Source organism: Scheffersomyces stipitis, chromosome 1 (genome assembly GCF_000209165.1).
Source record: "Scheffersomyces stipitis CBS 6054 chromosome 1, whole genome shotgun sequence".
NCBI lineage: Eukaryota > Fungi > Ascomycota > Pichiomycetes > Serinales > Debaryomycetaceae > Scheffersomyces > Scheffersomyces stipitis.
Genome location: NC_009068.1, coordinates 1256148 through 1269315, shown reverse-complemented (window position 1 = coordinate 1269315; position 13168 = coordinate 1256148). Strand labels below are relative to the sequence as shown.

Genomic DNA, 13168 nt, shown 5'->3' with positions numbered 1-13168 from the left:
AGATGTCTCCATCATCAGCTGAGGCTGCGCACATGACACGACTGCAGAGACTGACGAGATGACGTCATGGGTCTTCCTGTCCAATGGCTTTTATCTGGAACTCACCGATAGCGATGAAGTCATAGCGTCACGAACTGACACAAGCACATATGCAAGGCCCCTTCAACTTCTTGACTTATCTAAATGACGAGAATGTGATTAAAGATTGGAACAATTATTGTAGTTTTGATTCTGGTGCTACGTCATTATTTCCGACTCTCGCTTTCAGTGCCGGCTACAACGGCTGAACAGCTCGTCTTGGCCCATTTTGTGTGGCTCATCTACGTTGACTTGCGACCAGGTAGCCAACTCTGCTCTGTCTGTTGCCGGTTGCCTCATTAGTCAAGTCACCGTTACCTCGGGTTCTAGCTGCCGGGTCTTGTACCTTATTGGGAATTAAGGAAAAGCAATATGCACCACTGCTACATTTTTCATCATCTACCGCTGCTCATACAATAATTGCTATTCACTGCTTTAGCATGTACCACCAGTACAATATCGACTACAATTGAGCTCTACATTATGTCAATTGCTCTACTAAATGACACCCTACTAAATAAGAGTACTTGTGCTTCTACATTACTGTATTTACTTTCTTTTCTTGCTTTACTTTACTTTACTTTTATTGATAATTGCACATGTCTAGACCTTCGTCTTCTTCACATTGCCATTCTCTTCTCCATCTCCTTCTCTCTTGACTGGCAACTGGATATCTCCCAAGATTCGGTAGTAGTCCTCCTCAAGTGCAACATAGGCTGTCTGCAACTTGTCCTTCTTGCTGTTGTCATCCAAAGTCTTTAATCCCTCAATGTTCTTTTCGTATATTCTCTTCTTGATGAATAACCTTATGTCTTTCTTGGTGTCGCTGCCTGCGTTCCTCTTGAAAAGGTAAAGCAAAACCAACTCCAAGAGTCGGGAAAACTGTCTCTTTTCCAACTTCAACTTTTGTCTCTCCTTTTCCTTCCACTCCAGCGTGAGTTTAGTAGTTATATCTGTCAACTTGAGCGATTTACTTAATCTCACCAAATCTGATCTGTCTCTCAAATCATCAAAGCTCTCGTTGGGGTCTTCCACTACTATCTCTACGACCTTCTCATCCTTGTGCCATATGTCAAACAATTTCGAGTAGAACTGACCTCCCAATCCCTGTCCCTGGTACATAGGCAATATAACAAACTGTGAAATCTTCAATCTTACAAACTGTTCGTCATTGTCAAACTTTTCAGATCCACCATACTTCCAATAGTTGTAGACAGTGGTGAATCCAACAATGGATGGATCTTCCTGGCCCTCTACAGATTGGTAGAGAAGATACACATCCCACAAATCATCAGAAGCATCAATGTACGAACCGGCTTCAATGAAAAGTAGCACCAAGATCTGCAATCTTTTATGCAACTCCAAGCCTGCAGCGTCCTTCAAGTTGATCTTGTAGATGTCAAACGTTGCCAATTTTCCTTCCACATCTTGCTCAAAAGAATCAACCAATTCTCCAGGAATTTGGTATGTATCTTTTTCATTTTTAATGGCATCTGCCCATTTGGCTTCATCCTTGTAGATGGTAGACTCAGGTAAGTATTTCTGGACGACTGCCTTGACATCGACAATCTCAGGATCTTTGAGTTTATCAGCATACTTTGTGTTCAAGAACGGATAAAACGTGAAATGGTCAAAACACAAGAAAATTACAAGATCCTTGTATCCGTAAATCGTCTCAGCTTCTCCAAAGAGAGGATATGTGAAACTGGCCTGAAAATTAGTGGCTCCGTCAGGATCGGTCACGTATAACTTGAGGGCTTCGTTGGCTGAAACTGTCCACTGTTCAGGCTGCAAAGCTGCAGCATTGAGACTGGTGCTCATCTCAATTAAAACCAATTTTGATAATGGAAAAGCTCCAACTGAAAAGAGTACCACTAATATATATTGAAATTTTCAAGATTATCTGGAGCTGTAAGTAGATCTGAAGTAAATAAGTTCTCGAAACAAAACGCGAATCCTCTAGTCATGTGAAATGGCACGTGCTCATATTGGGTGCAAAAAGATAGCCATATTCCTACTATGGGCTTATTCCTATGGGCTTATTCACAAATGATTTACATGTACAAGAAAAACAATCGTCAATTAGTATAATTTATACATTAATTCAAAATTCTTTATTTTTATAATTTATCATGCAAGAACAACAACCAAATCTCCAGCATCCACCATATCACCGTTCTTATGGTAGATCTTGACAACCTTACCGTCTCTTGGTGCAGAGACAACCATTTCAGTTTTCATAGCTTCAACAACAATTAATGCACGACCAGCTTTAACTTCATCACCAGTCTCAACTAAGGATTTCCAGAATCTACCAGAGTATTCCGAGTAAACCAATTCGTGGGTGTCGTCGTAGGATTCGTCTTCTACAATTTTGGTACCAGATTTTTCCAATTCACTGTTCGAGATCTGGATCAAGCGGTTGAATTCTTCTAACTTCTCACCCCCTTGGTTCTTCTGGAATTCAGCAATTGAGTCAGAATGTTCTTGGATCCACTCCAAGTACTTGCCGTGTTTGAAGACAGTTTCAATAATATCGACCTTAAACTTACCAGCATTCATTTCTTCAGAGAACTTGTCGATTTCTTCTTCGCTAACTGGATAGAATTCAACTTGATCGAATGGTCTCAACAACCATGGCTTGTCACCAGAATGAGAAGCCAAGGTCAACTTATCCCAAATAGGAACAGTTCTGCCGATCAATTGATATCCTCCTGGTGATTCCATGGTGTAGATACACATATAACTACCACCAATACCCACAGTTCCGTTAGGAGTATATGTTCTAGATGGGTTGTACTTCGTACCCAAGAGTCTTTGTCTTGGATCCAATGGAACTGCACAAGGTGCACCAAGGAAGACATCACCGAGACCCAACACCATGAATCTAGCAGTATATGCCAAATCTCTGACCTCTTCTCTAGTAATGCCGTTGATGTTAGCTATGAAGTCAACATTGTTTGGTAACCATGGTGCCTCACTTCTAATGGTCTCTGAGTATCTCTTAACAGCATCCAAAGTCTTCTTGTCTTCAAAGGCCATTGGCAATTTAATGATTCTCGACTTAACTTCCCACTTGTTGATGAAAAAGATCTCTTTTTCGTAAGAAATCAACGTCTTCAAGAGTTCATCCTGGGTAACCTCGCGGTTGAACTCGATCAAAACTGATCTAACACCTTGAGACATTTCAACAATTCCTCTAGTCTTGTGTTCTTCAACCATTTCAATCAATCTCTGAATTCTGTACGAAGTATTCAAGTCCATACAGTTTTCACCGTATTCTACCAAAATGTATCGGTCACCTGCTTGACGATAAACAACCTTTGGAGCGTTGGACGAAGCCAGGAATTCAAATAAGACAGGATTTTCCGGCTTGATTGCCTTACCATCAAAAGAAGGCAAGTCACCAGTCAAGTTTTCGATGATTTTGTCCTGTTGGTTCTTTAATTCAATCGAAGTTTCGTAGGAAATTGGAATGAATTGAATTTGTTCACCAGGCTTTACTTGACCGATTTTCCACATTTCAGATTCCACAACAACGGCAGCACAGACGAACCCACCTAAGGATGGACCGTCACAAGTCAAGATAACAGGTTCATCACCAGTGAAGTTGATAGCACCTAAAGAGTAAACGTAGTCATGAGTGTTGGAAGGATGCAAACCTGCATCACCACCATCCGGTCTAGCCCAAACAGGCTTTGGGCCAATCAATCTAACACCAAATCTATTAGAATTGTAATGAACTTTCCAAGTGTCCTTGAAGAAAGTTTCAATCGCTTCAGGTTTGAAGAAATCAGGAGAACCGTGAGGTCCACATGTAACACCAACTTGCCAAACTTTGTTGTCGTAATTAGGAATCAATGATGGAGCAATGTTAGATGGTTCAGAAATCGGAGCTGGCAAAGTACAACTAGAAATTTCCGGTTGACCCAAGAATAAAACGTCACCCAATTTCAAAACTCTACCATTATAGCCACCCAAGTTACCCAACGCAAAAGTAGATCTGGAGCCTAAGTATTCAGTGACGTCAATGCCTCCTCTAATAGCCAAGTAAGCTCTGCAACCAGTAGTCAATTTCCCAATTGACACCTTGTCTCCTCTCTTGACATGGAGAGGAGCCCATTGTTCAACCTTGTATCCATTGATATCAATTTCAACAGCTCCACCAGTAACTGCTATAACAGCATCATGGTGAAACAATAACTTTGGACCATTCAAGGTGATCTCAATACCAGGAGCAACCTTATCGTTACCAACAATTCTGTTGGCAACTCTGAAGGAGTACTCGTCCATACAACCAGAAGGAGGAACACCAATGTGCCAGTAGCCTTTTCTACCAGGGTAGTCTTGTACGGTTGTGTAAGCACCTGGGCTTATGATTTCAAAAGCCGTAGGTCTGTAATCGTAGGAATCCAATACCTTGGTGGCAACCTTGGCCTCGGCGAACATAGACGAGTTGATAATCGATCTTAAGTAGTCAATGTTTGTGATACAGCCGAAAACAACTGTTTCATCCAAAGCTTGTCTCAACTTCTTCAAAGCATCATTTCTGTCCTTTCCGTGAACAATGATCTTAGCCAAAGTAGGATCATATTCAGCAGAGATAACAGTACCTTTTTCAACCCAGCCATCAACTCTGGCCCATTCTGGGAACTTGACTTCGGTTAATTGGCCTGGAGAAGGCATGAAATCCTTCACTGGGTTTTCAGCATACAATCTGGCTTCCATAGAAGCACCAGTGACTTCGATTTTTTGAGAGAAATCTGGGGGATCATCAGCAGCAATGTACAACATCCACTCCACTAAGTCTAAGCCCGTCACCATTTCAGTAATTGGATGTTCAACTTGTAATCTGGCATTGACTTCTAAGAAGTAGAATTCATCACGCTTTTCGTCGTAGATAAATTCAACAGTACCGGCACACTTGTAATTCATACTGGCACCCAAGGATTCGGCTGCATCTCTCATCTTTTGTCTTGTAGCCTCTGGCAAGTTTGGAGCAGGAGTTTCTTCAATAACCTTCTGGTTTCGACGTTGCAAAGAACAATCTCTTTCGCCAAGAGCAATGGCCCTTCCCTTACCATCTCCAAACATCTGGACTTCAACATGTCTGGCGTCTTCTACGAATCTCTCTAAGAAAACACCAGCATCGCCAAAGTACGATTTACCTTGATGTTGAACTGTTTCAAAAACACGCTCAATGTCTTTTTCTGAATCAACTTTTTGTAAACCAATACCTCCACCACCAGCTGTTGATTTAACCATGACAGGATATTCCAACTTGGCTGCGATTTCCTTGGCTTCGAGAGCATCCTTAACTAAACCGGAACCAGGTACCAAAGGAACCCCAGCCTTTTCGGCAATTTCTCTGGCTGAGTGCTTTAAACCCAATTTTCTGATAGCATCACCAGATGGACCTACAAAGACAATTCCTTCTTTTCCACAGCGGTCAGAGAAATCAGCATTTTCAGACAAGAACCCGTAACCAGGAATAATGGCTTCGGCACCAGTATCCTTAGCAGCCTGAATGATCTTTTCGACTGCGATATAGGTTTCAGCAGCCGAAGTTCCATGCAATGGAACAGCAGCATCGGCAATCAATACATGCTTGGCATACTTATCTGGGTCAGAGTATACAGCAATCGACTTAATATTCAATCTTTTCAAGGTCTTGATGATTCTGACGGCGATCTCACCTCTGTTGGCAACCAAAACAGATTTGAATGGTTTCTTTTGAGCCTTTGCTTCCTGAGCTAAGTGTTCATGGTAATTCTTCCATCCACCGAAGGACGAAACATCGGTTGTTCCTGGAGCATTGTATCCAACTTCCTCGCAAATGAAAGACTTCACCCATTCACCAGATGTCAACTCTACAGATCCAATTCCCAAAGGCTCTGGAACCATGGCAATGAAGTCTCCGAAAGTTTCCTTTGGAACGGCATACACTTCAAGAGCAATTTTGGTACCATTTTCAGTGACTCTCCTCAAGCCTGGCTTCGCAACTGGTCCAGTCTTGGGCAAGGCGTAGAGCTTATAGTTTCCTGATGTAGTGGTAGACTCAATCAAGTTGGCTCTGACTTTTTCTAATTGCCAGTGTAATTGGAAACCCTTTAAGTGGGCACCAACTACGGCTAATTTGATTTGCAGTTCTGGGTCGAAACCTGGAATATTAGGAAGCAATTCATCTCCCAAGCTGGAAACTGGCTTATCCTTCAAACAGCCGTAGAAGCGCTTCTCTGTTGAGTCTACACCCTTCAAATAACGACTAGCCAAGTCGAGAAGTGCGTAATCGTTAAATTTGTGCGACAACAACGTAATACCAAATGGTAAACCGTCGGAGCGAAAACCTGCTGGAATAGCCAACGCAGACATATCAGCCAAATTTACAAAGTTGGTGTAAGTACCTTGGTTGGCGTTGACTTTAATTGGTTCTTTTGTTACTTCCGCAATAGTTGGATTGAGAGGTGCAGTAGGTACTATTATAGCATCGATGCCTTCCAACAATTTGGATACTTTTTGGATGATACCTTGTCTTTTGTATTCATATTCGAAGGCAGTAGCAGCAGAATGCTTTTCACCTCCCTTGATAATTTGAGTCACTGTAGGGTCCAAATCTGCTGCTGGAGGGTTGGTTGCGAAAAAATCTTTCGTGGCTGCGAATCTCTCAGAAACCCAAGGACCTTCGTACAAACACTTGGCCAAGTCCAATAAAAGATCAATATTCAATGGTACCAATTCAGCACCGACATTTTCTTTGAAGTGATCAACAGCCTTGTTATAAATCTTGGGGTTTTCGGTTTCGTCAAACCACAATAAGTTGGTGGGAACGGCTATCTTGGGTGTAGCTGGGAATTTGATCAATGGGTTTGCAGGCAATGGCCTCGAGTATTCATCGTTGAGGGCATCTTCTTGGGCCATGATATTGAATACCAACTGGGCATCTTGCAAGTTGAGTGAAAAGATGGAGACACAGTCCAACGACTTACAGGCTGGAACGACACCAGCACAGGAAAAAACACCCTTGGTTGGTTTCAACCCTATGATATTGTTCAAAGCTGCAGGGACTCTTCCAGAACCAGCAGTGTCTGTACCCAAGGAAATTGGTACAATACCTCTGGCTACAACTGATGCAGAGCCAGCAGAAGAGCCTCCGCTGACGTAGTCTTTGTTGAAGGTGTTGGGGGTGATTCCGTATGGAGATCTGGTTCCAACTAAGCCGGTAGCAAACTGATCCAAGTTTGTTTTACCAATGACGATGGCTCCAGCGTTTCTCAACAATTTTACTGTGGTGGCATCGTCTTCTGGCGAATAGGCGAAAGATGGACAGGCGGCGGTCGTTTCAAAACCCTTGACATCAATATTGTCTTTTATGGCCACAGGCACACCATACAAGGGCAAGTCCAACTTGTTGGACTTGGACTGCAAGAAATGCCACTGATGCTTTAAATTGTCGAGCGTAGCCAACGAGATCCAGGCTGGGTCTTCTGGAGCCTTGTTCTGGTCCCCGAGCAATTCTTGTAAGAGTGCAAACGACTCATTGGGAGTGGACTGGTAATGGAACTGGATCCAGTCCTGGACGGACCAGCCTATATAGGACATGTTATGTGTGGATATTAGTTGTGGTGGAATCGACGTCGAGATCGATTTCGGGTGACAATGGCAGGTGAAAAATTAACCTGAATGGACTACTGTGGCAGCAAAGATGAGCAGTAGTATGAAGTTATGACTTGTGAGACTGCAACAGCAAAGTTGAGATTCAGCTGAAAGTGAAGTCGAACTGGTTTATTCTCCAGTCCTACATTCGACGAAATCAACTCTGGCGGGCATCTCCGTCTATATATGGTAATCTCGGCCTCAATCAGATCCTCCAATTTGGAAATAGTCTGGAGAATTCCGATATCGCGAAAAAATAATGTGACACAATCAACTCAGAAACAAGCTTGATAGACGCAAGATTGCGATAACGGTGGAGGCCTGACCTTATGGGTGCAACGGTAGCGTTTACGCGTCTATGGCTATGACTGTGTCGGTTCGTAGCAGATGGTGGAATACGGCCAGTTGAGGTAATACGGCTTCGTATCTCTTGGTTCGTACGAGACCTACTCTTGAAGACTCTCTTTCTCGCCAGCGCAAGTAAGCACTGCACTGAAAATTTCCCAGTACTACAGAAAGCATTACTGCGCTATGGAAATGTAGCGACAATAACAGAATAATAGCGATAGGCGTTGGCAGCCGCCGAAACATGGCCCATCTTGTAAGAGCGACCGGGCCACAAATCGTCCCACACTATTAGCTAGCCATTTCAAGAGGCACTTTAGCCCCACTGTCTGTCTTAACTAAGGTCCGATATTCCTAAACGGAATGGTTCCGCGAGGCACGCGCATCTGGTATTAAAGCTATGTGCAGACGACGAATTTCGCAGCTGTCCGCGACGGCCCACCGCAGGCTAATTCTCTTCCAAAGGAACAACCAGTAGAACCCTCGTACCTCGTTCCAGCGCAAGTTCGTATTGACCAGCTTCTCCTAACAGCAACGGTTACCGAGCCCCATCACGTCTGTCTTGTTGGGACAACATCTGGTTCAAACAGGAAGTTTGCAACCTCTCGTCCTGTTGTCTGTCTAAATCTTTGAAGCCGAGTTGTTGATTAAGCATCAGGTACGAGGTTGGTCAGTTGGACGAAATGGCTGCTAATTGCAAACTGTTGGCACCTGACTTATCGGACGTTTTATCACTCTCCCTATTGGTGCAATTTTCTTTTCTTAGCGTTTACAGTCTTCGCATTCACTTTCTTAGCTGATGTCATCTCCCTCACATATTTGTCCCTTCTGTCCTATCACAGTACTCCGTTGCTATCGCACCATAAGGCACTGACAAATGGCCCACCCCGGCCCTAATCCAGGGCTCTGATATGATAAAAGTCGCCCTGAGTCGCACTCGTTCTATCAGGACACCCATGGTATCGGGATATCTCTATCGCACGTTATCATTGGCGAAAGATATATCTATCCCCGCGCTCATAACCAGAATCCACTCTCCCAATTTTCTCCCCTGTGTTATCCGGATCGGAGCCACCTGTATATTTTCTTGTCAATCCTTATCTCTTATCCAATGGCTCAGGTCATCTGACCTGAGGCTGCACCTACTGCCGCTTTGGGACTAATCGCATAAGCGATATTTCAGTGGTTGTTTCTTGTGGGGTAGGTTCACACTGGAATTGCTTTATCGCAGTCGAAAGCAATCCTCAGATAACGTCTTCTAGGCCACAGCCAAGACCTGGGCTGTTGCAATAACAATTTCAAAATGATTCTATCCAGTCAACTGCTCTTTGCTGTTCCCCCTATGGGTGCAAAAAATAATAATAACCATACAAAAATCTCTAGACTTGATGACAATTGATTGTTCTGGCGATATTTTTAAGAAATTGAACTAATACAACAAGTACAGAGTACAACAAGGATCCTCGAATTTTGCTGTAAATTATTTATCTAGATATCATGGTTTACTGGAAACTGTTGTATTCATTTCTCACAATATTGATTAAAACATACACATAAAATGTAAACTAAAAAACTCACACCACTGAAGAATCCCCAGGATCTTCTGAAAATAAATAGAATTAAATAAAACTTGAACTAATTGGAGTCCTTCTTGAGATCACTAATTTCGTCGTCTATGTTACGAGGAGTAATGGCTCCATTGAACACTGTCTTACCTTCGTAGATTTGAGATTGAGTAGCAGCTAATATTTGGTTACTCACTTGCGAAACAACAGCATGCATCTTCTCGGGATGTTCTTGTTGCCATGCTCTCAACTTCCAAGTTTGACCAGTCAAATCCCAGTACATACCTCTGAAAGTATTGTAGAGAGCGAATCTACCTTCGTAGATAGGATAAATGATAACCATACCCACAGTAAAGAAAATCCAAATGAACATAACTACCACCCAACCGGTGAAGAAACGCTTGGAAAAAATGTAGGAAGTACCGTACATTGGCATTGGCCAAAGAATCAAAAGACAAAGAGTCAAACCAACACAAATAATGACAGCCTTCTTGAAAGAGTTATGCAACATCAATTCTTCTTCAGCGTATTTGTCCTTTTCGAGATCCACCAATTCGCTAGCAATAACTGACACTTGGGACTTAACTGGATGAACCTTTTCGTGATCAACTGCTACATGTTCAGCTTCCAAGATTTCTTCCTCTTCATCAACTCTACGAATGGATTTCAAGATTTGCCAGTCGAAGTTTTGTGGCTTGAAGATGATGGTGAGTAAAGGAACAAAGATCAATGGAGAGCACAAGGCAACAACGTTACCAGTCAACATAGGATCGTCCATGAAGGTGGTTGTAAGGTTAATGGAACCGTACATCTTCTTGGTGCAAACCAACCAAGACATAATAGCAAGAGCTGTGGCGATAGGAGGAGTGAAAATAGCAGCTTGAACATTCTGTCTCTTTGAAAGCAAGCACAAGGCAGATGACAATACAGCACCACCAATAATGATACCCATTAACTCGTACAAGTAACCCATAGATACACCAGCGTAGTATAAGCCAATAGCAAAACCAGCCATGACGTAAGCGTACCCAATGACGGAAATGTGAGAAACCCAGATCAATTTCTTACCGGTAGCTTCAGGGTTGATGTAAGTTCTGTAAATATCATAAGTGAAGATAGATGAAGTAGCAATTAATTCAGCAGACATAGCAGATGTACAAGCCATGAAAACCATAAGTAACGAGCAGGCAGCACCACCCTTACCCAACAAGGCAACGGCGGCATTTGGAAGAACGAGACCAGCAGAGACTTCTTGGGGAGTCATCTTGTGGTCTGTTGGCCAAGCATCTGTACCTTCCAAAGCCAAAGCAGCCAATCCCATGGTCAAAGAAGTGAAACATGGAATAGCGAACCAGGCAAGAGAACCAAGAACATATCCAGGTAAGGCAGCTCCAGGGTTGGCAGCGAAAGCCTTGTTGAAGTAACCGTTATCCAAGAACACGGTACCAAAATTACCAACGATATTGATGACGAAAAAAATACCACCAGATCTGGAGTGCAAGGTCAAGTAAGAACCTCCAGCATTACCATCTCTTGGTTGGGTTTCAGCCAATGCAGTAACAGCTTCCCAGACAGCACCTGGAGAACCCAAAACATCAGAAGTAGCCCAGGTGGTGAAGGCAAAGATCAAAATAATTACAACCATAATGACGGTGTGGGCGTAATCTGTCAAGAAGGTAGCCTTAAGACCACCGAAAAGTGTATAAGCGACAACACCAAGTGGTAACAATAAAATAGCTGCAACAACGTGCATTCCAGTCAAGTCATTGACCACGGCAGAACCACCAGTCAACAACATGGCCGTGACCAAGATGTTGGTAGCAAGACCCCAGAAAACATAGACCAAGTGACAGGTGGTGCCGTATCTAGCTTTAACGATTTCCAAGTAAGTATGCGCACCAGGGGCTCTTTCCTTACCCTTAATGGCCAAACAGGCGAAAAGAGTAATTTGACAAGTAGCACCAGCAGCATAGAAAAATCCTCCAGAAATACCATTGTTGTAGACCATAGTTGTGGAAGTCAACAAGGTAGCAGCCCAAGTCCATGAAGAAACAACGGCAGCAGCAATCAACCCAGTTTTGATCGATCTACCTGCAGTTGCGAATTCTTCAGCAGTAATGATTTCTTTATTGTATCTTCTTAATACATAAGTGGTGAAAATCATACCAAAAGCAAAAAGGGCACCAATGCCAACCACGACACCATATCCGGCACCTTGGTCCAAAGTAACAGCAAGAAGGGACATTTTCTATTGCTATTCTGTGTGTAGTGATGAAATAAAAATGTTGATGTTACAAAGTTGGAGAACTGGATGGTTAAATATAAATCAGAGTTGTGAAAAATTAATTGAAGTCTGAAAAATTATCAACAAGTCAAGATAAAAAAAAAGATAAAGAATCTTAAGTGCTATAATGCAACAGTAGTTTTCTAAAACAGATTGTTTCTAGATCATAGGCATTTTGAACCGCATAGGCTCATTCCAAAGATAACGAAACAAATTCCTGTCCAGATAGTGAAGGGCTCACTAGACGAGAGTCACAAAACCACGTACTTAACATGCTAATTAGAGTGGTGGCACCTTTTTGTGATGATTAACGATATCTCAAGATTAAAATTGAAACGGTTGTACAAAATAGAATCAACCAGATGAACCCATCTAAAACCAAAAGGTGCATGCATGGGGCAAATAGAAACTAAACCTGTGAAACTAAGAATGGGAGACAAAGTGGGCCGAAACGTGACAAATGGGCCGGGAAGGAACACGACTACTCGACTAATGCCATCGACCAAATAGGCAGTTTGTAGAATGTTGGCAGAAATGAAACGCAAGAAATGTATATAACGATATTGTAGGGTGATAGCGTTATTGCTTTTGTTGAAGATTCGTGTGGGCAAAGTGACACAAAAGAGCAGATAAGCGTTTCTGAGTTTCTGCGCAGAAAATGACATAATTTTTCAGCGAGGTGGGCCGGAACCGGTCATGTGACAGCTACATACGGCTATGGGCAGCTTGGTTTTCAGATGCCGTTTGGTACTGGGATTAGACGGGCCATCCAAGGACCGAAGGCAGGTCCTGCATGTCTCAGCAGTTCTAAGGAGGGCTCAATAGGGCAATTTGGCTGCGATAGGAATATTCTTGGAATCGTCTGATGCTCTAAAAGGCTTCCCCAAGACGACTATCGTGGTTAACCACTGATCAAGATAACAGTCCAACAGCGAATTGTGTGATTCGTATTACTTAGCCTTTATCTACTGCTTCGTTTATTGTACTTTGTGTTTCATTTCTGAGCGCTGAGCGTTTAATACGTGCACAATAATAATTCTAATGCCTGGAAATAATAATAATAGTAATAATAATGAAAATAATAATGATAGGAACTGATAGTAGACTCTTGCCGGATACTGAAACAGCAGGCATGTTCTGCTTTCTTTTTTTGTATTGGATTGGATAAGTGGAGTCATCCCTATTTTACGAGGATTATCTCATCTGTGTCGTCTCTCGAAAAGATAGCCTAAATATATCTGCG

The 13168-nt window shown here is 42.7% G+C and overlaps 3 protein-coding genes across 3 annotated transcripts; all 3 read right to left on the bottom strand. All coding sequences in view use genetic code 12, as the record gives it.

Moving 5' to 3' along the window:
* Window positions 1-741: 741 nt before the first annotated feature.
* Window positions 742-1899, bottom strand: HAT1 (histone acetyltransferase subunit; the record flags this gene model as incomplete). Its single annotated transcript, XM_001387437.1, is given in 2 exon segments — window positions 742-1323; window positions 1336-1899. Coding segments are annotated over 2 exon segments (1146 nt in total), but the record flags the coding sequence as incomplete, so codon positions are not given.
* Window positions 1900-2208: 309 nt separating this feature from the next.
* DUR1 (urea amidolyase) lies at window positions 2209-7677 on the bottom strand (the record flags this gene model as incomplete). Its single annotated transcript, XM_001387436.1, has 1 exon — window positions 2209-7677. The coding sequence occupies one exon, from the start codon at window positions 7675-7677 to the stop codon at window positions 2209-2211; it is 5469 nt and encodes a 1822-aa protein (XP_001387473.2).
* A 2034-nt stretch (window positions 7678-9711) lies between these two features.
* Window positions 9712-11886, bottom strand: DUR3.1 (urea active transport protein; the record flags this gene model as incomplete). The annotated part of the gene is made up of 1 exon (XM_001387435.1): window positions 9712-11886. One exon carries the CDS (start codon window positions 11884-11886, stop codon window positions 9712-9714), a length of 2175 nt encoding a protein of 724 aa, XP_001387472.1.
* Window positions 11887-13168: the final 1282 nt, after the last annotated feature.